The sequence below is a fragment of the Equus przewalskii genome, chromosome 2 (genome assembly GCF_037783145.1).
Source record: "Equus przewalskii isolate Varuska chromosome 2, EquPr2, whole genome shotgun sequence".
Classification (NCBI taxonomy): Eukaryota; Metazoa; Chordata; class Mammalia; order Perissodactyla; family Equidae; genus Equus; species Equus przewalskii.
The window spans coordinates 104,908,337-104,936,270 of record NC_091832.1 but is presented as its reverse complement, the minus strand read 5'-3'; the positions used below and the strand labels follow the sequence as shown (position 1 = coordinate 104,936,270).

Here is a 27,934-nt window from a genome sequence, read left to right as displayed (position 1 = left end):
GGTTAAGTTTGCACATTCCACTTCAGTGGCCCAGGGTTCACAGATTTGGATCCCGGGCATGGACTTAGCCCTGCTCGTCAGCCACACTGTGGCAGTGTCCCACATAAAATAGAGGAAGATTGGCACACATGTTCGCTCAGCAACAGTCTTCCTCAAGCAAAAAGGGAAAGATTGGCAACAGATGTTAGCTCATGGCCAATCTTCCTCACCAAAAAAAGAAAGAGAGAAAGATAAAAAAAGATAGTACAACCATGAAACAAGCTCCAGAGGCTCTACAAAAGAATATTCAATTGTTCCTTAATTGGAAATTTAAAATATTCAGTTGGAAATTTAAAAATGCAATAGAGAAATTGGAAGAAAAAGTTGAGTAAGTCTCCCAGAAAGTAAACAAAAAGACAGAGGGGAGAATTGGAGAAGGGAGACATGTGACTGAAAAAGCAAACAGAAGTCAGGAGAGAAAACTATCAGAATTCCTTTCCAAGAATTGAAGACAGGTTTCTAGATCGAAAGCCTCTACCAAATGTCCAACCCCAACCCATCACAGACAAAGGACTAAGGATTTGGATTGCCGCAAGATTCTCTACAGCAGCAGCAGAAGCCCTAAGACAGGAGAGTTATGCTCTTCCTTTCTGAGGGGAAGTGATTTCCAACCCAGAGTTCTGTATCTAGCCAAACTATGAAATCAAATGTGAAGATGAAATAAATACATTTCAGACATGCAAGATCTAAAACAAATTTATCTCCATGCATCTCTTTTTAGGAAGCTACTGGTGGATGTGTTCCACCAAAAACAAGGGAAAAAGACATGGGATCCAGAAAACAAGCAGTTCAACACAGGAGAATGGTGCAGGGAATCCCAGGGTGATATTTCAGAGAAGTTCCAGAAAAAACATTTTTAAGCTTCTCTGTATAAACTGGCAAGGAAAAGTCATCCTTATCAGGTTGTCACTCTTTGGCTGACTTTGCTTTTCAATTGAGAATAAATATTAAGAAAGACTAGTAGGTGGAAATTACATCAGCTACACTTGGAAGTTATAAAAGCAAAATATTGTCTCAAAAAATGACCATGTGTTCTTTCCACCTCTTCATTCCAATGCAGAGCTGTTTCTCCATGAAAACTTTATTTTAGAATTCAGTGTTAGTCTTCTCTAGCATTTCTGAAACTAAAGATGAGTAGTTTCCAAAAGATATTAGTAGTAGAACCTTTTCCCCTCCCTAAATAAAACTTTATGTGGGAAAACCATTATATAAAAGACATGAGATGAATCTGCTTTCGTTGGGGCCTGTGCTACCTACATACCTTTCCCTCTTCCTCCTGCTGTGACCTCTGAGGCACCTTGGAACCTCTGAAGAGCAGTTTGAACACTATTGCTCTAGATGAAAAAGCTACTGAACACATGGCTCATTTTGTTCTTATTTGTCAGTATTATAACTTGAATACTCATTAGTTTCATGAACTCACAAAGCAGAAGCTTTCATAGTGAGTTGGGGAACCTGTGTATATGTGAAATGCACACTAAAATTCTATCTTGACAAGTTTGCACCTATCTGATTGGAAGAGTTAATCTCATTTTTAATGGAATGTCTTTGCCTCAGTTTCAAATAAAAGTTGGAATCTCTAATTTCTACATTCCTGACATGTTTGAGTTTGAAATTAGTAAGTCATATCTTTTCCCTTGTAAGCATGAGCTGAGGCAAACATGGAGCATCCAAATAGCACTTTCTTTGGGGTGTGGGAGCCTGCATTTCAAATGCTCCTTGTAATACATCCTTTGTCCTTCTTAATGCTGTCCTTTCTTTTTTCCATGTCACTCCTATAAAAGAATCTGTTGACAGATTTATGGTTTTAAATAGCCTTCCAGATACAATCTTCTCTGGTAAATAAAACTAAAAGATGAGGTTAAAGAATAAAAACAGATAACTTAATGCTGTAAGAATTTGAGTTTTTATATAGCGTGGTCATTAGGGCTTGTCTGTCACGTAGGAACTGAATCTGCCTGTGTACCATGAAAATGTAAAAAACGCAATAGTAGAGCATGGCAATAACTTTTCAGTCTGAAAAATGAATTATGGTGAGCGTTAAAAGTGCTGTTTGTTTGAAAACATCAAACAACCCAATCAAAAAATGGGCTGGAGACATGAACAGACATTTCTCCAAAGAAGATATACTGATGGCCAGTAGGCACATGAAAAGGTGCTCATCATCGCTGATCATCAGGGAAATGCAAATCAAAACTACACTAAGATATCACCTTACACCCGTTAGAATGACAAAAATATCTAAAACTAATAGCAACAAATGTTGGAGAGGTTGCGGAGAAAAGGAACCCTCATACACTGCTGGTGGGAATGCAAACTGGTGCAGCCACTATGGAAAACAGTATGGAGATTCCTCAAAAAACTAAAAATAGAACTACCATACAATCCAGCCATCCCACTACTAGGTATTTATCCAAAGAGCCTGAAGTCAGCAATCCCAAAAGTCCTGTGCACCCCAATGTTTATTGCAGCACTGTTTACAATAGCCAAGACGTGGAAGCAACCTCAGTGCCCATCAACAGACGAATGGATAAAGAAGATGTGGTACACATATACAATGGAATACTACTCAGCTGCAAAACAGAACAAAATCATTCCATTTGCAATAACATGGATGGACCTTGAGAGAATTATGTTAAGTGAAATAAGCCAGCGAGAGAAAGATAATCTGTGTATGACTCCACTCATATGAGGAATTTAAAACTATGGACCAAGAACAGTTTAGTGGATACCAGGGGAAAGGTGGGGTGGGGGGTGGGCACAAAGGGTGAAGTGGTGCACCTACAACATGACTGACAAACATTAATGTACAATTGAAATTTCACAAGATTGTAACCTATCAATAACTCAATAAAAAAAAAAAATGTGCTGTTTGTTTGCCTTTATTACCAGTATACCTTGTGTGGAGAAGGGTAGTCCCTGACCAAACATTTTGTGAACTGGTTAATGTTTAATATTTATTTGTAAGGCTTAGAAATATAATGAATAAATAGCTATAAATCTTGTATGCTTTGTGCATCAAAGAATTTAAGTTTATGTTGCTTTCCCATTTACCTGTTCCTTTTAGATTCTTCAGCTAAATAATGCAGAAAACATAGCTTATAAAAGAGGAAAGTAACATTTTAAAAACTCCACCTTTTATATCTCTACCTGTAATTTTAAGAATTAACACCTTGACAAGTGTGTATCTTCGCAGGCAAATTACCTTAGCCTAAAACTTGATCGAAGTACAATTAGAAGAACACTTTGAATCGCAGCTAGAGGTATTATTACCTTCCTATGCTCAACCTAGAAAGCAGATGCACAGATTACCATTTCAGCTCAGAGGATATGTTTTTATCTTGAAGACCTTAAAAAAGTCAGTTATATGTGAAAATCAACAGAGCAGTCCATCATTTTTATCCTTCAGTCATTCTCTAAGGATACTTTTTGTGATTCCTGTGAAGAAGCAGAGCCATAGTGTTATGTCTGCATAGGTAATAGGATGTACCCAAATATAGTATGATTGATGATATCCTTGTAGTTTACTGCAGCCCAGTGCTGGACAGTTACTGTAGCACTCCAGCCCCTCACTTAGGATCTACTTTCAAAGCCAAAGCATTACCTAGACATACCTTTAAGGAAAATTACACCTTCCCAGCTTGGCAAGAAAATAATAGTTGGACTGGCTTGAGGATGTTCTTCAGTTCTTTTTTTATCATCTTCTGGTTTTCCACCTGTAGAAACAGTTAAAAATATCCATCTGTTATTATTTTTCTTCATTTTGTTTTAATTAAATGAGGATGCTCTTGTTATCAAGAGTTGACACTAGTGAATCCCTCCCAGCAGGAAAACAGCAATGCACAAGCTCCAGGGAGGTCCGTGTGAATATCGCCACTTGACTTGGGCAGTGCCCAGTCACTGTGGCCTTTGCTTTTCATGCAAGGTTTATGGCATGAAGGATGTCCTGATCCCGCTGGGTTAAGCTTTCCACTTGTTCTCATTTGGTTTCTAGCTGGCTTACTCCCTCCTGAGAACAAAGTTCCTTGGCTACTTGAGACTCATTGTTCATTTCATGGAACTGAGATGCACATACATTTGAATAAATTTAAGTGTTTCATTTGCCATTTGTAACATACTGTAAAGTCCTCCTAGTCCTGCAGTTAAAATTCTACCCTGGGCATTGTTCTTAATATGTCACTGATTTTTTCACGCCCCAAAGTGATATTGATAATTTCAGTTTTCTGATTGGAACATGAATAAGATTTACCTATACTAGTTTTGAAAGATTTAGAATAATAAGTATTTCGCATGCTAAGAATCATGATGACAGTAACAATGCACTATAGGGCACAGTGAAATTCTTTCAGGTGTTGGCAAGAATGATCTTTCCTATCAACTTATAAATGTTTCCACCAGTCAGCAAAGGCAGCACAAATTTCATCACTTGGTATTGATGCTCAGATAATACTAGCAGTCAGGATGCCGCTGTTGAGTTTTTGTCTGCTAGAAAATGTTTTGCTTTCGTTTTCAAAGATGGCAATTGACAGATAACCCATTCTCTATGTGTGTGGATATAATGGAAATACCACTGTGAGTTCAGAAGACCTTTCCTTACTAAATACACACAAAGTCCGTCTTTAGGATTTTGCCGTTTCCAAACTTGGTTATGCACAACAATGTCTTGAGCCTATGAACTTCCCCTCCTCACTCCTTCATTCTAGTTTGCTGTTTAACAAGTTAATTCTCCCTCAGTCTCCAACAATGGATGCTAAATGGCTGTAAAAATTAGTTTGGGGTTGCTTTTCTTATGGTCATCTCATATCAGAACCCCACTTACCAGCTTCAGTTATTCTCTGGAAAACACTCCAGAACAGCTAGAACTTCAGGAATTAGAGACAAGTTATAACCAGAAGAGAAGCATATCCACCTGTAGAACTTTATGTGAGATAGAAGCCTGCTAGACCACTTACAGGGACGTCCACTTGAATTAGGTTATAAATGATCTTTGTTGGGGAAAAAAAGAATAGATAAATCCGTAGCCACCAGATTTTCTATTGGCCTTCATTATACATTCAGTAACAGGTAATATGTTAATAATATTAGTAATGTTTGCCACGATTTTTATCTAATTTAATAGAACGACCCCGTAAGATACACAGTTAGTATACTCATTTTACAGAAGAGGAAACTGTAGCTTAGAGCAACTTATTCAAGATCTCACAGCTAACAGCTAGTGGAACCAAAATGTAAATCCAAGTGTGACTCGAAAACCTATGCCCTTAAATCCTAGTTTCCTGGGTTATCCATTGTGTCTTTAGAATGATTTTGAATGTTTTCAGTAAACGGGGAGGGTCAGGGGATGAATACAGTTGGGAGAAGACAAAGGTACTGGCAGTAGAAGATTTCCTTCAAAACTTTGAGGAAAATGATTTTGACCTAGAATTATATGCCAAACCAAACTTTAGAAACAAGAAGATTAAATAAAGGCATTTTTTAATATTCTAGAAGGGACTCAACAGTGTACTTTTTTTTTACAAAGTTACTTAAGGGGTACGCCAGCTACACAAAGGAGTAATTCAAGAAATAGGAAGACCTGGAAAGAGTAATAATGGAAAGTCTTAGGATAAGAACTGTGCTGCAGGTCTAGAGAGCACTTAGTCCCTATGGACTAGGAGAATGTAGGGTTCTAGGACACAGGTGTTAGGGTAAAGGGAGAGTGGGCTCCATAAACTAAGCATTATGATTGAGATGCCAGAAGAGCAGAAATTTTGAAGAAGGAAAGAATATTAAGTATGTGTGTTGGGTTAGGAAGAGTCATTAGATAATATACTTAAACATTCCTCATTGATTTTCAACTTTAGAATCCATCTATTGACAAGGCTTAATTATGGTTACAGAAGAGAAGGTAAAAGTTATCAAAACTAATAAAATTGAGAGAAGGAAGGGGACAGAGAAATACACTGAATAAAATTACATTAATATCCTAATCTTACAAGGTAAGGAATCCAGGTATGTACTATCTGTAGTTAATGGAACAAGAAATAGAGGTTAAAGTATATTGTTTAATGTTACAAAGTAAAAAAGGGGAAGTATACCTAAGCTAAATATACATGTATCATGGTAAGACATCAATAGATAATGTCTGAAGTTGATAAATCAAGATTTAACAATAGGCAACCACAAAAGAATTAAAAATAAAATGTGTTAGAAATTGTTAGTCTGGGAAGTATAATGAGGGTAGGGAGGGGAAAGCAAGGGACTGTTGCTTTTTTTATAATGTATTCCTTACTTCTTTATTTATTTTAGCCATGTGCATGTATTACTTGAATTTAGAGAAATAAATTTTGATTTTAAGGAAAAATGAAGGAAAAAATGCTACCAAATTGTGGACCTGCTCCACATTATCTTCCTGTGTTTCTAGGATGACTCGAAGTACCTTGATCACAATAAAGCAGACTAGTCAAAATCGCAAGTTGGCAAGCCGTTAATTTATCATGGGTAACCCATGGAGAAATTCAGCTTGCCTCCAGCGATTTCCAAGATGAAATCTAACCCTCACTGAAGGGACAGATCACAAAAGTTTCAACATAAATGGTGAAGGAAATTATGAGAGCGGTGTAAGAAGTCCAGAAAGGGAAATAAATGCATTGAAACTTCAAAGGAAGTAGAGAGCACATCCAGTGGGGGAAGATCAGAAAAGCCTTCATTGAAGAGTTAACATTTTGGTGAACCTTTAGAAGATAAGTAGAATTTTGTGAGAAGACTGTGGGAGAGAAACGTTTTATGCAGAGGGAAAGGCAGAGAAGGATGTGACTCAGTAGAGACAGATGTACACTGAAAAATGGACTATGTCAAGGTGTTTGGAGGTAAGGCTCTAGGAGTGTGTAAGGATTATATTATAGGGAACCTAGAATATGTGCATGGCTGGAAGCTCGTCCTTTGCTAGGTAAATGCCAAAGGACTTTTGAAGTGGCATCAGAGCTATGACTTAGGAAAATTAACCTGGGAACGAGATGGCTAGTCAGGAAGGTATTATAGGGTAAGAGTGGTATAAAGTAGGAAGAGGACAATGCAAATGAAAAAAGAGAACAATGAAAGTAAATATCAGCAATTACAAGAGTTGGTAATTGATGAATGAAAAGAACATCAAAACTGACTGTTTTCAGCCTGATGACTAAGCAAATGGTATTTATCAGCAAATATAAGAATATAGTAGTTAAGTTTCTATTTGTTGTAAGAGAAACCAGCTAGAACTGACTTGAGCAAAAACAAACAAAACAAAACAAAGAATGTTTTCAAAATAGACTGATCTCACAGTATTTAAGGAATAGGCCTTTGGAAGGTCAGGGTCTAGAAGGACTCCACAATCCTCAGCAACAGGAATTATCACTACTCCGCAGCCATGAAAGTGAATCAGCTACCCATAACTCTTCTTTGTGTCTCTCAGTTCCACAGTCCCAGGAGAGAGGAGCTAATTGGCCCATTCTGAGTCATGTGTCTGCTCCTGAACTACTTGTCTCTGGATGGCAGTGCAGGGAGGGGCAAGGTCATACCTTATAGATATGGAAGGTATGCTGCTGGAAGACTAATGTCAGGGTCATTTCCCAGAGAAAAGGAAAGTGTTGTGAGATAGGCTATATATAATTGATTAATTGTGTATATTCTATTCTTGAATTCACAGATTAGGCACACTTAACTTCCTCTACTTCCATATGTGAAACGTAATATCTTGCTATTCTATAAACAACTATAAATGTACTCGGCCCTCCCTAACTAAAGATAGCATTCAGAAGCGATACTCTGTGACCAATATTCTTCAAGTTCGTAATCTCCTAGTGATTCCCATTCTTTCTATGGTTCCATCATGATCCCATCTTGCCTGTAGCCTTTCCAGATGCTGTCATCTAGGGATTAAATTGCAAATTTAACTATCACCAGTATCCTCCATATACAATAGTTAGGGAAAGGAAGAGGGTAGAGGAAAAGCAAATGACAAAAGAGAGTGTCATTTAAAAAGAGGAAAGAAAAAAGGAAAGGGGTAGGATTTTTCTTTAGATATTCTAACTATAAACAAGGACAAAGTGGTAGAGGCAACATTCGTAGTTTCTGCACTTGGCAATGGGGCCACAGTATATATGACTGACTTTCTCCACTGACACTTTGTGTTTCTCTGCCTTTGGTTAATATTTCACCAAGTCAAAGTAGAGTTCTTATACTATTGGCATGACCCAAACCTACATTCCTAAAGGGTCTCAGCTCTGAGTGGAATTGTTTGTTTAGTGTTGTGATAGTCATCCATTAGTCCTAACCAATGGTCATGTAGTACAAGATGTTCTGCCCCAGAGGTCACCAAGGCTCTACTCATACCTTCCCAAGCCTCTATTATGCATTATCAGTCCTACCCTTACTTGCCAACACTGTGATCTCTTTTTTTTTTTTTTTTTTTTTTTGGCCTGTTCCCTCAGCAAGAGAAGAAACTCACAACGGCCAGGTGGCAGACCCAGCTCCTACTTTAGTTGAATCTTATGTCTGCGGGTGGAAGCATTCCTCCTTTGGAAACTAAAACTTTAAGATGGAAAAGACCTTTTGTTAAGAAAGGGAAGCAAAAATTCTGAGACTGAGTCTTTAGATGTACTCTACTTAATTGTTAGACCCTTACATTCTGGTTGTAGTAGTGAATACAGTGAGGATCAGCCCATTGCTTCACTTTTACTTTCTTAAGTGAAAAGTGACTTTACTGAACATGGACATTACTCATGCCATATGTCAGCGGTGCATAATGCATTCGGAGGGTCAGTGTAGTGGCCCTGGCAGAGCTCTGACACTTAGGTAATGCAAACTCAAATCCAGAATAATTGTTTTTCTAGTGAGTAAAAAATCACTGTGCCTTTCATAACAGAAGGGGCTCACTGTAAATGACTTACCTCTGCCCTCGGTTGATTCTCTGAAGGACTAACATTGGGTCAGTTTTTATTAATGAAGCCACTGGTTAGTTATTTGCTTAAAACTCTTCCCTGGCAAGCGTGCACCAAAGGCCTCTCTTACCTCTACAAACTTCATCTATTACCACTCTAGTCCTCTTGTCTTTTACTTCAGTAACAAAATGGTGCTAGGTTTCCTGTACACCTATTTCTTGTCTTTGTACTTGTCCTTATACTGTCTCTTTGTAGAATTTTCTAACCCTCTTCACCTAACTCCTCCTCCTCTTGGGCTTAGGTATTCTTGCTTCAGGAAGACCTTGACCCATTCTCTTTGGGTTCCTTTTCTCAACTCTTCCAGAAAACTCTCCTTAGTATTGGACTTATTAAACTGTATTACAAATTTGTTCACATATCTTTCTTCAACTAGACTGTGATTTCCTTAAGCAGATAAGTAACCAGTGGCTTAATTAATAAAAATTGACCCAAAAACCTAGTGTGAGCCTATCTGCATAAACAGAGCTCCTCTTCTTTTCCTTTGAGTGGAGAAGTAGGTTAGACTAAGTAAAGATGAGGTTTAGGGGAGCGTGTGTTTTTTCTCACTGAAGTAGAAATATGTCTACGGTGTTGATTTTGCCTTATGCATCTGCAGAATTGACAGGGATCTGGACAGAAGGCATAGTCCAGTCCTGGGTTCCCACAGTAGCTAGCTAATCATTAACTCAACTTTGTCCTCTTGGGCTATACTATCTAGTACTACCCCCATCCATCCTGAGAATGAATCTGAGAGTGAGCCTCAAACAATACTTGGCTTGGTTTCACTACTGGAAGGTTTGTTTTAACTAAATACTTCTAGTTGTGGTATGAAGGGCAGACTTAACATAGAGATGACTAGAAGCACAGATAATAGCCCATATGAGGGAATAATAAGGCCTGAACTTGTATTAGTTAAGGACGGTGACATGAGGTTAGATTCATAAAGTATTTAGGAGGCAAGACTTAGGGATTAATTAGTTAGATAATAAAAGAATAAGATAAAATAATAGATAATAAAAGACTAGATAATAAAAGAATCAAAGGTGACCCTTACTTGACTTTCTCAAGTGAGAGAAAAAAATATAGGCCAGTTTAGGGGTAAATGTAATAAATCCAGTTTGGGACATGTTCAGTATCAAGGACCTCTTTTTTTTTTTTTTTTTTTTTTGAGATTATATTGGCTTATAACATTGTATAAATTTCAGGTGTACATTATTATATATCAGTTACTGTATAGACTGCATCCAATTTGCCACCAATAGTCTAATTTTTATCCATTACCATACATATGTGCCCCTTTACCCCTTTTGCCCTCCCTCCCACCTACTTCCCCTCTGGTAAGCACTAATCTGTTCTCCTTATCCTTGTGTTTATTTATCTTTCACATATAAGTGAAATCATATGATGTTTGTCTTTCTCTGTCTGGCTTATTTTGCTTAGCATAGTACTCTCAAGGTCCATCCATGTTGTTGCAAATGGCACAATTTTGTGGTTTTTTATGGCTGAGTAGTATTCGTACCCCATCTTCTTTATCTATTCATCCATTGATGAGCACTTCAGTTGCTTCCATGTCTTGACTTTTGTGAATAATTCTGTGATGAACATAGAGATGCATAGGTGTCTTTGAATTGTTGATTTCATGGTTTTTTTGATAAATACCAAGTAGTTGGATAGCTGGATCATATGGTATTGCTGTTTTTAATTTTTTGAGAAATGTCCATACTGTTTTCCATAATGGCTGCACCAGTTTGCATTCCCACCAGCAGTGTATGAGGGTTTCCTTTTCTCCACATCCTCTCCAACATTTGTTATTTCTTGTCTTGTTAATTAAAGCCATTCTGATAGGTATGAGGTGATATGTCATTGTATCTTTGATTTGTACTTCCCTAATAATTAGTGATGTTGAACATCTTTTCATGTGCCTGTTGGCCATCTGTATATCTTCTTTGAAAAAATGTCTGTTCATATCCTCTGGCCATTTTTTTGCTTGAGTTGTTTGTTTTTGTGTTGTTGTATGAGTTATTCATATGTTCTTTGGAAATTAGTCCCTTTTTGGGTATACAATTTGCAAATATTTTCTCCCAGTTGTTGAGTTATCTTTTCGTTTTGTTCATGGTTTTCCTTGCCTAGAATCAAGGACTTTTGAGTCATCTAAGAAGAGATGTTAGCAGGTGGTAGTGGAATATACAAATTAAGAGATGAAACCAAGAGAATAAAGGAGATTACACTGTAGAATATATAAAATATGAAAAGTAATGGGTCTCTTAAAAAGAAGGAAACCTGGGAGCCCTAAAATCTAAAAGGTAGACACAGGAAACAGAACAGAAATGACTGGAAAGAGATGGGTTCTAGAAGCCAATGGATAAAGAACATTACCATACACAACCAAGAGGCTCAGTTCTATTGAGTTAACAATATGCAGTTCATTAGTGACTTCACTGGGAACAGTATCAGAGGAGTAGTGAGGGCAAAAACTAGATTGTAGAGAACTGAAGTGAAAATGGAAAGTGAGATATTATTGTAGATTTCTCTCTCAAGAAATTTGAATGAAAAAGAGAAGAGAGATTAGATTGGTATCTAGAGAAATATTGGCTGGGGAGGGGGCTGGGATGGGAGGGAGAACAAGCATGTTTATAGGCTGAGAAGGAAGTAACTGTAGAGAGGAAGTATGAAAATATCCAAGAGAGAAAAATGAGGAAGGGGAAAACTCATGAAGGAAGGTCACAGGTGATTGGGGTCATGGGCACAAAGAAAGGTTTGGCCTTCAGCTGAAGGAAGGGAGCCCTTACTCTCTTAAGTTGTTAAGAAGTAAGGATAGAATGATTGTGGATGTAGATGATTTTGTAGATAGGGGCCTGGAAAGTTGAAGAAGAGGGTTGGATTCGGTGATTTGCAAGCCTCAGCTTGAGTCTATTTAATGAATCATTTATTTGACCCCTTGTGTTACTGAATCCATATATAATCAACTGTGATTAAGACTGAGTTTTACCCTTTATTATGCACAGTACAATACATAGTAAAGTCTGATCCCTCTTATTGAAAAATAATATACAGAAATCCAAACTTTAAAAATGTAAACACATTGAGTTTGAGGTGTCTATGGATCATCTTAATGGAGTTGATCATCCAGACTAGTTTTCATTTTGTTTTAATTTCTCCCCATTTAATTGAAAATAAGATCTATTATGTAAAATTCTAATTAATACAGATCTATTGCTTTAAGAGGAAGAAGCTCTATATGTATGGATGTTCATGTACTTATGGAAGTTTTCTTTACTATAAGTTTATGCTGTTTTCTAGATAAGAAAATAAGATTGAATATACTGAGGTGACAAGTAATAATCCTTTATTCTCCTGGCTTTACGTAATTACTGTTTAGGTCAGGACCTGTCTGTGTGGGTGGTCTTCTCTATGCAACATTTTTATCCAAGTTAAGCTTCTCCTGTAGCTTTTTCTTACTTTCTGACCTGCTTGATAATTTAGTCTCATATTCACTATCACAAAAAATTCGTCTATATAGTATGGTACTTGTAACTCAATGTAGTCTTAAAGGGTTTTCTCAATTATTTTAATATTTGACCTTCTGTAGTGGATCTAAGAATCATTTCCATTTTCCAGAAATAATGCCTTTGTAAATACATTGTTAAAGCTTCAGAATCTTAGAGTGAATTGATTGATCAAAGAAGACTAGCGGTGCCTGGCCCACAGTTTGTACTTAATAAATGTTTGATGAGTGAAAGACTGAATGCACACAACTTCATTTTTGTGAAAGTTTACCACATTGAAAACTCTGATTTTCTCTGAAAAGAATAGTACTTCTTCTTTTGGAATATCTGAAACCACTGAATCTTAACTGTAGTAACAAATGCTTTGAGTCCCAGGCACTCACAAAGGTACTCACTGGAGATAGAGGCCTCGCTCACCTACTTTTACCTTGGGTATGAGTTTTAATATTTAATGATAACAAGTTTGGATTGGTGCTGGTTTGGGCAAGGTTCAGGTTAATTATATAAAAGAGTACATAATTTCTTCAAACTCTATCCTATCCTGTTACCCAATTCTCTAGTACAAGTGCTTTAGGCACTGATTTAATCTGGAAATGGTAATTGGACTCCCCACTAGAATAGTCCATGTGTTTTGAGAGGCCATCTGGTAATAACAGGATGTCATTCTTATATGAAAGAACTCAAGGAAAGAATCTAGAATGAAGAACCATCTGTTGATCTCACCAGAGTACTGGCAGCACTGTAATCTGAAACATTCTGGTCAAAGTCAAGTTTATCAAGGGTCATAATTTTCAGTAAGAAGAACCCCAGAGTAAGTTGCTGGATGGGTTGGAATTAAAAAACAGCTCACACACTGCATGATTGAGCACGTTTGCTGTTACTTCTTGAGTTGTGCAGATTTATTAGCCTCCACATCCAAGTGTGCTGGAAACAGTTTGTATTTTAATTGAAATATTCACCTTAATTTTCTCTGCGTACTTTTTCCTCAGACAGACCCTTGGATGGTTGTCTCTTTTTTTACCCCATCCATTTTCCGCCATTCTCACTTCACATATGTTCCAGTTAAATGTAAGCAACCACAAACAGCTACACACTGTAAAATATCCCATTTCTACCCTGGAGTCTATACATTCACTTTTCTGCAGGGCCTGCAGAAACCAAATGATGAGACCCTTGAAGGTAGTGCAGATGAGTTTGCAAGAGCTTCTATATAAAGTTCTGGTAGTCTCTTCTGTTCATGTTTGGTTCGTTCTGTTAAACTGTCTTACCTACAACCTTGTTTTAGTATTTTAATCTCTTTTGGGCTAAGAAAATGACCCGGAGGGAAAGGAAAGTCCTGTGGCAATTCAGCTTATATTCTTAGCTAACTGACTTAATTGGCTTATGCCTTCATTTTTGTTTATGAAACTATAAAAATATAAAGCCTGTGATAAATACCTAAGTACAATACTGATGCTTTTTCTTGGGTATATACATTCCAGAAATTAGTTATGTTTCCACATTAGGGTGAGTTGTGTACTGAAGTTTTAAGGGGAAATTTTAAATCTTAATCTATGTTTTTTATATAAATGGCACCTTGCATCTTGTGGACACTGAAATAGACCCCAGGATTTAGGACCACAGTAAAGAAATCTGAAATTTATTAATTATTTCTTTACTGTGAGTTCACGTTATCTCTGGTTAAAAAGACAGTTTCTTTTAAAGCTTTAACTAGAAGAAATGTATATAAAATACATACACAAACTGAAAGGACAGCAGAGAGATAATACAGTCTCTGGAATTAGGCAAACCTGGATTTGAATCCTGCCTCTGACATTTACTAGCTCTATGACCCTGGACAGTTTTCTCATATGCACAGTAGTTACAGTAATAACAGTACTTACTTCCTAGAGTCATTGTGAAGATTAAATTCTTACCTTAATATTTTGTCTCTAATATTAGCAAAAAAATGGCTGACAAAGTTTTTAAAAGATGTATGAGTCATATTCTTTTATAATACTGGATGCAGGAAAAAAAAACCAAATGTAGCATTTGGGGTGTTAAACCTGGATTACACATCCTAATCCAGAGACTAGCAGGTCTTTAGACCTGCAGGCTGCCAGTGAGGACAGCAGAACCTTTAGGTGTTGTTAGATGTTGGTGGTTGGGCTCAGACAGATGCCTAAGGAAGGGAACAACACCATGGGCCAGTAGCTTAACCTCTGGGCCTCAGTTTCCTCATACCTGTTTTGAGGATTGTATGGGTTGCTAATTAAGACCCTGTCTACTTTGGACATGCTTTGACTTTAAAGCAGTAGAAAGAAATTAAAATAAAAGAAGAATGACTACAAAAAGTGTGGAAGCATCCACAATGCCCTTCAGTAAGTGAATGGATAAATAAAGTGTGGTATATCCAGGCAATGGAATATTATTCAGCACTAAAAAGAAATGAACTATCAAGCCAAGAAAAGACATGGAGGAATCTTAAATGCATATTACTAAGTGAAAGAAACCAATTTGAAAAGGCCATGTACTGCCTGATTCCAACTATATGACATTCTGAAAAAGGCAAAACTATGGAAACATTAAAAAGACCAGTGGTTGCCAGGGGTTATGAGGGAGGGATGAATAGGCAGAGTACAGAGGATTTTTAGGCCAGTGAAACTGCTTTATGACGCTATAAAGATGGATACATGTCATTATACATTTGTCTAAACCCACAGAATGTGTACCCCCAAGAGTGAACCCTAGTGTGAACTATAGACTTTGAGTGATAATGATGTCAAGGTAGATTCATTGATTGTAACAAATGTACCACTCTAGTAGGGGAGGCTGTGTGTATGTGGGGGCAGGGGTATCTGTACTTTATGCTCAATTTTACTGTGAACCTAAAATTGCCCTAAAAAATAAAGTCTGTTTAAAAAAAAAAAAAAACACAGGATGGGAGGAAATGAAGAAGAGAGGAAATAAAAAGGCTACTCACTATGCCTGCCCTCATCTCCACTGCCTGTTTTGTACACTCGGCCTTTCCACTCCCTGTGGCCCTTCCTCTTCTCCAACCTCAGTCGCTTCCATATACGTGGTTAAGGCAGCTTTTTTCCCCACAGTGAATTCCTAGAAACAGTGCCATAAAGCAGACCACCACAAACAGACCATTGTTGAAAGAGTTATATTTCCTTACACAAACAATATTGTAATTGAGGATTGCATTCCTGACCAGAACTTGCCATCAAATAAAAAAGTATGCTCCAAGTTCTCTAAAACAAGTATAAGTATACACTACACATTGATTGAGATCCTGTATACCATGAGTGATTGGTCCATAAAAATACAACTCTGGAAATAGTCATGTTTTACAACCATTTTTGGATAGTATATTCCTTTTTTAAACCTTCCTTGGATTGTTTGTTACCCTTAGGATACAACATGTCTGGACCAGCTGGGTCATATGGCTACCCCTGTGGCCAAAGGAACAGAGCACTATGCCCGGCTTATCAAAGGGTCAAAGAGTTGGAGTGGCTGAGGAGCAGTTCCCTGAAGGTGAAGGCCTCATTTGTGCAGATAACTAGGGAGAAGTACTGGGATTATCCCAAAAAAAAAAAAAAAAAAAAAAGAGGAGGAAGAGAGAGACAGAGACAGAGAAAAGAAGGGAAAAGAGAAGAATGCCCTGTTTCCTATATCAAGGATGTGAGATACCAACCAGGATGTTTTACAAGATTTTCTCTTTTAACACAGAAAGGGAAAAGTCAGTGTTTGTTCTATAACAGAATATTTAATGTATAAAAATTATTTTGCTTCACAAAAACTACGAACAAAGATGCCTCTCACTTTTATATTTCCTTTGTTTCTAGAAGTTTAGGTCAGATGCTCCATAAAGTTTTTAGCACCATGTGATCTGTAAAGCATATGTTCCACCAGAAAATCCTTCTAGTCACCAGCTCTCTGGTTTCCATAGAGGCAATGATGGAAATTTATGTGTAATCCCAGACTGGCATTATTCTGCAAAGGGTGTTTGTAAAATATTAAATTCTGATAAAGGGGATAATATTTTTAAATCATTCTTTGTCTCTGAATAATGCTGCATATTAATAGTTATTTTGCATTTGGCTTCAGAATTTCTTACTACATAAACTTTGATTTCATACTAGTGTAAGTATCCTGCGAGGAAAAAAAGTAGAAATGCTTTTCTTTTTTATAGGGTTAGAGAGAATATGCTGTATCTTCCAAATTAATGCTTTCTACCATGACTACCATCTTTTTATTCAGCTACTGATAAAAAGAATAGCAGTTTTTCTTACCCAGAATCCTAAATTTGAGTCAAGCCCAGTTTTATAGGAATGTTCTATGTAACAGGGCGTTAGCTATCTAAATCAGGGGTCAGCAAACTATAATCTGTGGGTCAAATATGTCCCACAATCTGTTTTTGTAAGGCCAATAAGCTAAGAATAGTTTTATATTTTTAAGTGATTGAAGAAAAACTAAAAGAAGAGGAAAAATACATGAAATTCTAATTTCAGTGTCTGTAAAGTTTTATTGGAACATAGCCACAAACACTCATTTACATATTGCCTACGGCTGCTTTCACACAACAAGGGCAGATCTGAGTAGTTACAAGAGGGACTGTTTTCTCCACAAAGCCTAAAATACTTGCTGTCTGGCCCTTCATGGAATCAGTTTGCTGGCCCCTGATAATTTTTTCAGCATCTGCCACTCTACCCACACATGTATTCATTCTCTCTCTCTCTTTCCCTCCCTCTCTCCCCCTTTTCCTTCTCTCCTCCACTCCCTCTCTTCCTTTTTATACACATACATCATTTTGAATTTGGAAATTACAATTAGAAAGAAATCAAATTGTGAGCCTACAGTAAATGGTAAGCGGAAACACATTTTAATTTCCCTTTGATTTGTCAACTTTCTCCTCCCTGTCTGCTTTCCCTTTCCTCTGGCCTTTATATAGAATTTGTAAGTCTATGCCATTTCCCAACATATTTTGTTTTTAAGGTAGAGGTTAGATCTTGATACATTTTTTAACTTCCATGGAAAGTTCCCTGTTAGTATGTGGTCCCATTTTTAACCTATTTTCAGACACCCCCGATTATCTAAAATCACTTTCACATGGTGCTGAGGTTAAGCTTTATTTCTCTTGGCATGTCCCTGCCATAGCAGACACTTCCTCTTTGCCTTGAAAGGACAAAACGATGTTCAGCTGTCTGGGCTTAGGCCCAGTATTTGATTTATACATTATTTAATTTCCTCCTGAAAATTGGAAGCAGGACTTTCAGGAATGGAAGTCGGTATTTTTCATTTGTTTAAGAACACTTTTAGGTCTAATATAATCATCAGTAGTAGATATCAGCATGATTAGGGGGTGACTTAAGGTAAAGCAAATAAAACATGAATACAAAGGAAAACTATTTGACACTGGAGATCTCAAGTTTTTGAATAATCATTATTGCATGTGTTATTAGGTTTTTTGTGTGCTAGTGTTCATTCAGCAATCTTTTCTATGCTACATTTTGAGGCACCTGTCTTTACCCATTGGAGGAAAGACCTTTAGCCATTTTGTTGTAGTTGAAATGGTTAGGGGATGAGAAGTTTGAGGAGAACTTACTGTGACCATTCCAGTAATTTTACAGAGGATTTTTGGTTTCTCTCTGAGCTGCTACTGCATTTATCTCCACAATTAAGTTCATACACATGCCAGGATATGAATGCCAAAACGGTTTGAAATTCTTACAGCAGTGAACTCAGGAAATTAAAAATTAACTCTGGAAATATCATTTCTTGTTTTACATCCACTTTTGGGTAGTGTATTCGTTTTTAAACCTCCTTTAGATCATTGTTACTGTTAGGTTACAATCTGTCTTCTTTTTACCACCAAAGTTCTTAAAAGTGTGGCACACTTCCTCACTCCTAATTCACTTCTCAAACCCTGGCAGTCTGGCCTCTTCCTCTCTCCACCACCACTGAGCTGATCTCACCAACGTTTCCTCATCTCCAACGCAGTAACCAGCTCGGAGTCCTGGGCTTCACTGGCCTTTCTGCCCCATCTGCCAGAATTCGTACCCGCTTCCTGAAACCCTCTTCTGGTTTTCATGTGGACTGTCTTAGTTTCCACTACTTCTTCCTCTCTTTTATAGGACTCCTCTCCTAGGATCAAGCTAAGCCGAAGTGTTCCCAAAGTTCTGTTTCTTTGGCTTTTTCTCTCCCTACACCCTTACCTTTCCCTTCTCACCCTTCTGCAGTGCCTGAGACACTTGAGAACTGAGAGGGCTGCAAGGAGCACAGTTTGAAACCATCCCAGTTCTGTGAGGCTACTTGTGAGTCCCTGAATCCAGCCCACCCTGTGCCACCTCTGTGCCTTGCTCAGGAGTGTGCCTTCACCTGGAGTGCCTCGCTGCCAACACCACCATCTTCACATTCTCACATTCCTTTAAAGCTCGTTCCTGAAGAATCTATTCTTTGAGGTTACTGAGCTCCCGCTATTGTCTTTGCTTCCTCATCTGAGGTATGGTGGAGAAAGCCTGATATGGTAGATAGAGCAGGGGCACTGGAGTCAGGCAGATAGGGATTTAAATCTGGACCCACCACTTACCTGTTTGTATGATTTGGGGCAAATTTATCTAAATGCTTTAAATGTCAGTTTCTTCATTTACAAATGGTGAGGGGAGGGAGAATGCTGCCTACCTCATAGGAGTGTTGGATAGATTGGAAGTGTGAAGGCCTAGAACACTTGGGAATCAATCAGTTAGGGTGCTGGTGCTGGCAGTAGTGTTGGTGGTGGTGGTAGTAGGAGTAACTATAATATCATCATCAATATTGTTCTTCCACCCCAGCATTTCATGTTTCTCATATGTCAGTTAATGCACTTCACTTTCTTTTTCTAAAGATTCTATTTTTCCTTTTTCTCCCAAAGCCCCCCGGTACATAGTTGTATATTTTTAGTTGTGGGTCCTTCTAGTTGTGGCATGTGAGACGCCGCCTCAGCATGGCTTGATGAGTAGTGCCAAATCCGCGCCAGGGATTCAAACTGGTGAAACTCTGGGCCGCCGAAGCAGAGCAAACTTAACCACTCGGCCACGGGGCCGGCCCCTCACTTCATTTTCTAAATAGGCATTTACATAGTTGTATTATTTCCCCTTCTGAATTCTAGGCTCCTAGAGGTTGTCTTTATATCCCCTACTCCCCAAGAATGTAGAACAATGACTTGTACATAGGTTTTCCTACGTGAGTTGAGTTGAATAGGATAGCCTCTCTCCTCCCCTAAAAGAAATCCTGGCTTCATAGTGTTCTGATGATTCAGAGCTGGTACATTTGCAGCTGTATCTGCATAATTCGATCAAATATTAGCGTACTAAAAAGTCATTGTCTGTTGTTACATTTTGTCACACTGAGTCTTGAAACTAGCCTTTAAAATGACTGCATTGACTTAAGGACCTATATATATTTAGAGCTAGACAGTCTGAGGAAATTCTTATTTTTGATAAAAAAGTTTGTATTTCATATGTAAATGCTATCAGTAGTAAAATAAAATAAATTAATACGTATTTAAAGTTCTTATATTAAAATGTATCTGTCTTTTGATTTTATACTTTCTGATTTATAAATCAAGGCTAACTGCAAAGGTTTTTTTGGCTTAAGTAACTAACAGTTTTTCTTTTTACATGTTTTTTCCTTAGAAAATCCTTACTTTCTATCTCTGGACATATTTCTGGAAAGCAGCTTTTCTGCCTCTCGGAAGTGTCACTTCTTCACAAATCACACGTTATTCTAGTTATAATCACCTATAACTGCTTAGTTTGTTGTTTGGAGGACCAGGAAGGCAGATTAGTTCTCTAGGTGATTTTTGAAGGAGAGAGTAAGGAAAGAGTTATTGCACTATTGCTGACCTGAACTTCTATAGTAGGGGAGCCCTGAAGCTCATGGACTTGACTTACAGACCAGGCAGCACTGGGAAGCCTTGGGAAAACAGTGTAAATTCACATGGAGTACTTTTACGAAGTACCAATACCCCCAAATCACTAAGATCTCCCCTGGTCAGGCACTCATGAGTCAGAAAGCCTTTTTGGAGCAGCCCTTTTCCAGAGCTCAGTATTACGTAGTATTCTGAGAGCTTTGAACCAGCTGGCCTTCACCTGAGTTAAGGACACTTCTGTGGTGAGCCCCAAGGAAGTGTGCTCAGGGTCGGGAAAGGGAGGGTGGCCAAAAGACAGACAATTCACACTTTGAATACCTGCAAGCATTCTTTGCAACCACTCAGGAATATAAACTAGTATCACAGCTGAGAGGTTTATGTAGCATTCCATTGAGCTCTAATCTCTGCTTAGTCTCTACAGTTTTTTTGGTTACTAGGTATTTAGTGCAGCCCCATTTTGTGGAAGGCTGGCCAAGAGCACACTTCAAATCAATAGTAGTCAAAGCTAGCTTTCCTAAATCTAGGTTGGAATATGAGCATCCAAGTTCAGTGGTTCTGAATTTTGTGGGATGGATATTTTTTAGTTTTTGGTAAGTCTTAACAATCTGCCTGAGCAATGTATATGATGTAAAGTTAAATACAGCACCTGCTCTAAGGCATAAATTCCAGACTTGGTCATAAACCAAACTGTGAGAACGGATATCCTAACTTTAGTTAACATTAAGTCAGATATCAAACCTTATTCTCTTGATATATTCTCCTTTTTTCTTTCGTTGTCCTCATTCATACATTTAACAAATATTTAGTAAACATCTATTATGTGCCAGGTAAGGTTCTGCGTGCTAACATACATTAGCAAACAAAACAAACAAAAGTCTCTACCCTGTGTGTGTGCGTGTCATTTTTGTGAGGGGAAACAGACTATCGACAAACTAAGTTAAAATGTAATATATTAGATGGCAGTAACAGAGGGGGAGCAAAATAAATAAATCAGGGAAGGAAAAAAAATGATTATAGGGAGGAAGCAGCAGGTTTAAATAAGGTGGTCAGGGAAAAACTCACTGAAAAGGTGGCGTTTGGTAAAGACCTGAGGTGAGTGAACCATGCAGTTAGTTCTCCAAGGGAAGGGCATTCCAGAAGAGGAAAGAAGTGCAAATGCTCTGAACAAGACTGAGCTGCTCATGTTTCAGAACAGCCAGGAAGCCAGGGTAGCTGGAGTAAAGAGAGTGTGGGAGTGTTCTAGTGTCCAACTGAAGAAAGTGGGAGGAGGTGATAGGTATCAAATGCTGCTGATAGATCAAGTAAATTGAGAACTGAGACTGACCATTGGATTATGATCTTGACAGAGCAATTCAGTGGAGGGTCAGAAGTCTCATTTGAATGGGTTTAAGTGAGAGTGGGAGGAATTGCAACATATTTTTATGCTGGTGGGAAAAGTTGATTGTATGTGGGGGAACAATTACGGCAGCAAATCTTGACTTAGGAAAAAGGGAATGGAATCCAGTTTATAAATAGGAGGACTAATCTTAGAAACCCAGATAGTTCATTGAAACAGGAAGGAAAGTTAAGTATGCAGGTACAAGGGAACAAGGTAGATTTGATGGTGATAGCATATTAATAGTTCTTTTCTGTCATATAAACCAACTTTCTTTCCAATGTTTGAATAAAATCTGTAATATTCCTGTCATATGGTCATTTGCTCACTATTTCTAGGACTATCCGCATATTTGCCCAGCTTATAAATTATTGATATATTTCTTCCTTTTATTGAGCAAAAGCCTGTCTCCTGAAGCAGTGGTCCTAGTTCTGCTTTCTAGAGCCTCCCAAGACCAACTGTTCTAATCCTTCTCCATGAGAGCCTTTCAAGGACTGGAGGGTTGACATGATTTCTCAGTGTCGACCTCATTCCTTCTGACTATCATACCTAACCCTTTAGTGTTTCTGCTGGGATGTGGTTTAAGCCCCCTTACATCTGATCACTCTGTCTCTCCTAAGAGGGTCCAGGCTTATTGAAACAGTTTTGTTTGTTAATCAGAACTCATTTATCCTGGACTTTGGGATTCTTTTTCTGCTAGGCTTGTTTTTTTCCCATATGTTCAGTGTTTCTAACAAATCTTCACGCTTGACCAGCAAGTCAACACAATTTTCATCTAATGTGTTTATCTCTAGGATGCAGCCAAAGACAAAGCACAGCTATTATAGAATCCCCTCTAACCTGACCTTTACCCATTACTTAGCCGATTCTGGGTAGTATTGTCATTTCTAAGTTTTCACATGACTCCAGGTCAGTCAATATCTAATCCAGCAGACTTGGTCAGATTAAGTGGTATGGGGCAAAAAAAAAAAAAAAAAGGGAGATATATTACCAGTGGATTCAAGCCTAGATGACTGGGAGAATGGTGTGTCCCTGAAAATGAGTTAGTGAGGCAGGCAGTTTTCAGATCAAGGTAAGACATCTGATGTTGGACACTTTGGATTGTAGGTGCCCAGAGAAATGCCTAAGCTGAAGATATTTCAAAGGCATTTGTGTAGGAGTGATATTTGAAGACATGAGAATATATTTGTTCTTGGAGAGGTGATACGTAAAGACTAGAAACCAGGGGCCAATAATAATACATCTGTATTGGAAATGTCTGTGACATGTAAGCATGTGACCTGAGAATTAGAAGCTAGTCCTAGTACATAACCATGTGCATGAAAAATTGACATAGGAGAACCACCAGGATAAATAAGAGTCCTGATTCTCCTATTATCACTTTCCTAAGCCCATGTTTGCTGCTGTATGTGAGCTGACCTTAGTCCTACTACCAGCCCCATTAGCAGTGCTGCTACCTTTACCGTTACAACAGAGTATTGGCAGCAGTTGTGATCACCAGAGGCAGTGACTGAGTGTGAGCCACCTCCAGTAGCCAGGCTTTGGAAAAAAGCCAGGTCAGTTCTATAGCGTGAAGCCACTTGGAGATGTAGAGAGGTGGAGCTATGGCTCGAGCTGACAGAAGCCTCTAGGCCTTGAAAGGCTGATTGGAGCAGAGTAAGGTGAAAAATGAGAAGAGGCAAGTAAAGGAGCCAGAAAATATGATTTCTGAGACTCACCTTTTCTAAAATTTTGAGCGAGCAGTGGTTGAAAAAGCAAGATTCTATAATCGTACTCATGCTACGGTGAATAGGAGCATCTTACCATGTTCTTTCTTCTTTGCTAGAATTTTACTTTTGTCCTACTTGACCATCTTTAGACTTTGATCAACATATAAATAAATCTTAAGAGGGAACAAAAGACTGGAAACAAATGTACATTACTTGGGACCTGGTTGAATAAACTGTGCAACTGTAAAAGGAATGAGAAATAGCTCTCGATATAGCCAGGAAGTGATTTGTAGGATAAACTGTTAAGTGAGAAAGGCAAGGCAGAGAAAAATATGAATAGTAAGCTAACATTTATCTGAGAGGGTGGGAAAGCTTCCCCTTATACAGTATATCCCAGCTGATAAATGAAGAAGGAATAGCAGAAATAGGATAGCACCATTTTGCAACCATTAATGAAGTAAAGGACTTAGGCAATCATAAGTAACTACTAAACCATAAAAAAGGGGGCAACCAGAAGTTACGTGCATCTCAACATCACCTATGAAGAATTTGTTCCAAAAAATCAAACCTGAATCCTCTCAAGCCGCTAGATCTTACTATAACTTTACAGGAAATACAGGAGACAGAGAAACATGTTAAATCACACCACAGAGATGCTATCAGGAAAAAAAAGAATGTGGAAAATTATATAAGACATATGATCCCGTTATTGCAACATAAATTATAAAGGAAAAGAGGGAGAGAATCTTTTAGATATGAGATATGTTAACTAAATGCAATGTGTAGGTCTTACTTTGATTCTAATTCAATCAAAATAGCTGTGGAATACATTTATGAATAATTGGCAAAATTTTAACACTGACTAAATATTGACAATATTAAGTAATCATTGCTATTTTTTAATGTGGAATAATGATGTGGTTGTGCTTTTTTAAAAAAAAATATTCTTTTTCAAGTCAGCCCTGATGGTCTAGTGGTTAAAGTTCCATGCTCTCTGCTTTGGTGGCCCAAGTTCATTTCCTGGTTGCAGAACCACACCACCTGTCTATCAGTTGCCATGCTGTGGCAGCAGCTCACATAGAAGAACTGGAAGGACTTACAACTAGGATATACAGCCATGCACTGGGGCTTTGGGGAGAAGAGAAGGAAAAAAAAAAGTTCTTCCAGAGATATATATTGAAATATTTATGGATTAAATATTATGATTCTGAAATTTGCTTCAGAAAATTCAGTGCAGTGTCGGCAGTGAGGATTAGTGTGTAGAATGAAACAAGAGTGGCCATGAGTTGATCATCATTAAGGCTGGGTAACAGGTGATTGAGAGTACACGGTATATTGTTCCCTCTACTGTTGTATATGTTTGAATTTTCCCTAGTTAAAAAGAAATTTAAGTAGTAGGGGAGGAAGATAATATTATTCTCTCCCTAAATGTTCATTAAGGCTTTCAATCTCATCTATCTCCCCTTTCTCCTCTATTCTTGGGAGAAAGAATTGCGCAAATTTACAAAATGGGATGGAGCTGTTGTGACAGGCACTTCAAATCATTTTTCGGCCACTTAGAATGGTAGAATTAAGTCAAAAAGTTCTCCAAATTTGGAATGCTGTCCGTTTCATTCTGTCCCTCCTTAATTAAGACTTATCAACACACATTTCCAGTTACATGCACAGTTTTGATTGAATTTACGAATTGTCTCCAATTAAAATTTCCATAACCTTCCAAACTGGACAGCTCCAGACTTGAGCTTTGTAATCTATTAGTTATTTATGACCCCTCCCACACACACAAAAAGTTGAGTTTTTGTTTGCTTTCTTTTCTAATTTTCATTGAGACTTCTCCAGTTACTAGGAAAGAGAATGGATTTAACACAAAGATAACTTTTAACTTTGACCATGACCCATGTTGGAATTATTCAGAAACAATAGCTTTAATTCTTCCTATAGATTGTATAATCATTTCCAAAGAAATTAACTGGTGGCCCTTGAGGCTTCTCAACTTTATCATATTTTGAATGATACCTGTGGCCTGGAAATAGTTGTACAGCTCAGAACATTATCTGGACCCCTTTGAGCAGGATGGTCTCTAAGAAAATGGCAGCTAGAAACAACTGGCCCCCCTGCAGCATGCTCAGCACTATTTTTGGAAGTATGGCTGGTAGGGAGCAGGGGCACAGTTGCACCACTGGGCGCAAGTCCCAGAATGGCAACCTTTCAACAGAATGTTTTGAGGTAATGTGTTGCCAAGACAGCATTTGAGAGGAAGCAATGTATAAGCAACACAAGTTTGCATATACATAGAGAAGGATAAACGGCACTTTTTACATCCCCCATCTCAATTCCCTCAACTCACCAACCTAGGCCTGCCTCAAATCATCTATACTTCCAGCCCTCCCAAGGATCTTCACCTCCTCCCCCTAAGAAATTACAGAGTTGCATGTCATCACAATGTGACTGATGACACACATACAGTTGATTGGTGCAGGGGAAATGACCTGTCTCAATTTGGCCCCATCATAGTATGCCTTCCATTGCCACTGTGACTGAACCAGGCCACTCAGAGACTTTCCACAGGAGTTTTGGCTACTGGAACTGAGAAAAGGAGGACTTTCTGGTAGCTAAAGCTGTAAGATATAAAACAGAGAAGCTGTGCATTGCCATGTTTTCTACCATGTGGGGAGAACCAGTCTGTAGCGAGAGAGGAATAAAACTGAAGTACAGAGAGAAAAGATCAAAATTATAGAGAGAGAATTCTGATAGCATTGCAGTCCCTGGTTCCAGTTGGTCTGCTGAGGCCCAGCCACACCCTGTGCCTAGATTCTGTTAGATCAAATAATGCCCTAATAATAAATTCCCCGTTTTGATTCAAATTGGGTCTCTGTCCCTAGCAATTGAGCCCTAATATACAGCAGATGTCACAACTGATTGCACATGTTTGGAGACATAAGAGAAGCTGAGGCAGAATTTAGTCCACCTTGCTCAGAGGCATTCACAAATGTAGTGTGAAAACTACTCATCAGCCCCCCCCCCGATCGTGTTTGTTATGGCGATTAAAGAATACATGGCCTTAAAGCCTTTTCAGGACTTGGGTTTCTTAAAGAAGATAAAGCAAAAGTGTTCATTAAAAGATTGCTATAAAAATTTAATAATTCTGAGGTTAACCAAAACTTAGCATAATCTTCCATAGGAACATTTGTGTATGTGTATGGGGGTTTTAAATTCCACAAATATTCCTAAAATGAGCACTTGGCAGAAAGATATTTTACAGTGTTTTGTTTCAGCATGTAAAATCTCGTTTTATTACAGAATTCTTTTGTCAAAGGTACAGCTATGCTGGGTTGCTGCCATAATGATGGATCTTAACAGCCCAGTTAATTTGAAAAGATTCACAAATGCTGGGTTTCAGAACTACTTGTGGTAAAATGTGCTTCGCACTTTAATACAGTGCTTAAACGCACACCACATCTTGTAAACTTATATTTCATCTGCAAATGAGTGTTTGTGTGTATACACACATATATGTTCATACATATGAATGTAGGTATGTTTATTTCAAAGAGAACAGAGTTGGTGGTTAAGAGCAGGATGGACTTGTAAAATAATTCAGAATTTCTCCTGACTCTCACATTTGCCAGTGTAATTGTAAAATGTATACAAAACTTATCTTGAACACACTGTATCAAAGATGGTATGGGTTTATTTCCAGTTAGATGCCCACATGCTAAAATGGAGGTACCTGTTATCAAAATGCAGCCTAATTAACCTTTTGTGATTAGATCTCCAAATGAAAAAGTATAGCCGTGGGCTAGCCCTGATGGCCTAGTGGTTAAAGTTCCATGGGCTCCACTTCAGTGGCCCAGGTTTCGTTCCCAGGCGCAGAACCACACCATTCGTCTATCAGTTTCTATGCTGTGGTGGCAGCTCACATAGAAGAACCAGAAGGACTTACAACTAGAATATACAGCTATGTACTGGAACTTTGGGGAGGGAAAAAAAAAGAAGGGGAGAGGGAAAATTAGCAACAGATGTTAGCACAGGGTGAATCTTTCCCAGCAAAAAACAAGACAAAAAAAGAAAGAAAGAAAAATATAGCCCTTAAGAAGAAATCCTTGGCACTTGCTTCAATTTTCTCCTATTTACAACATTATAGGGTGCTTTTATGTGTATATTTTATCATTCATAATAAAGAATACATTGACTAAGATTGCAAAATAGTTCCATTGTATCTTAATGCCCTTGTGTCCAGTTGACTCATCTCTGTGAAAAAAACATTCTACTCAATTAGAAATAGCTACTGGTCTCTTTCCAATGATACGTTTTTGATGGATAGAAATCTGAGGAAAATTTACCTAGTTTAAAATGATGAAGCAAAACGTATGAATATAGTCCTGAGATTTACTAAATACACATACTCAAATTCACTCAATTTTACATCTTTAGATTTTAAAAACTTGAATAATCTATGCTTTAAAACTTCACCA

At 38.0% G+C, this 27,934-nt stretch overlaps 1 protein-coding gene across 6 annotated transcripts in view; it reads left to right on the top strand.

Annotated features, from left to right (window-relative positions):
- The window catches only part of AFG2A (AFG2 AAA ATPase homolog A), a 309,664-nt gene that overhangs the window by 262,141 nt on the left and 19,589 nt on the right, over positions 1–27,934 (top strand). For 2 of the 6 annotated variants that reach the window (XR_011537213.1, XR_011537215.1), the window contains exons 16-17: positions 5,883–6,017; positions 15,879–16,000. The exons of 3 other annotated variants lie outside the window; for them this stretch is intronic. Coding sequence is in view for 1 of the 3 variants with exons in the window: in XM_070609148.1 (XP_070465249.1) it covers positions 5,883–5,906 (24 nt within the window). In the remaining 2 variants the exon portion in view is untranslated. Of the gene's footprint in view, positions 1–5,882; positions 6,383–15,878; positions 16,001–27,934 lie in introns of those variants that run through there. One more of the 6 variants, XM_070609148.1, reaches the window with a different exon arrangement.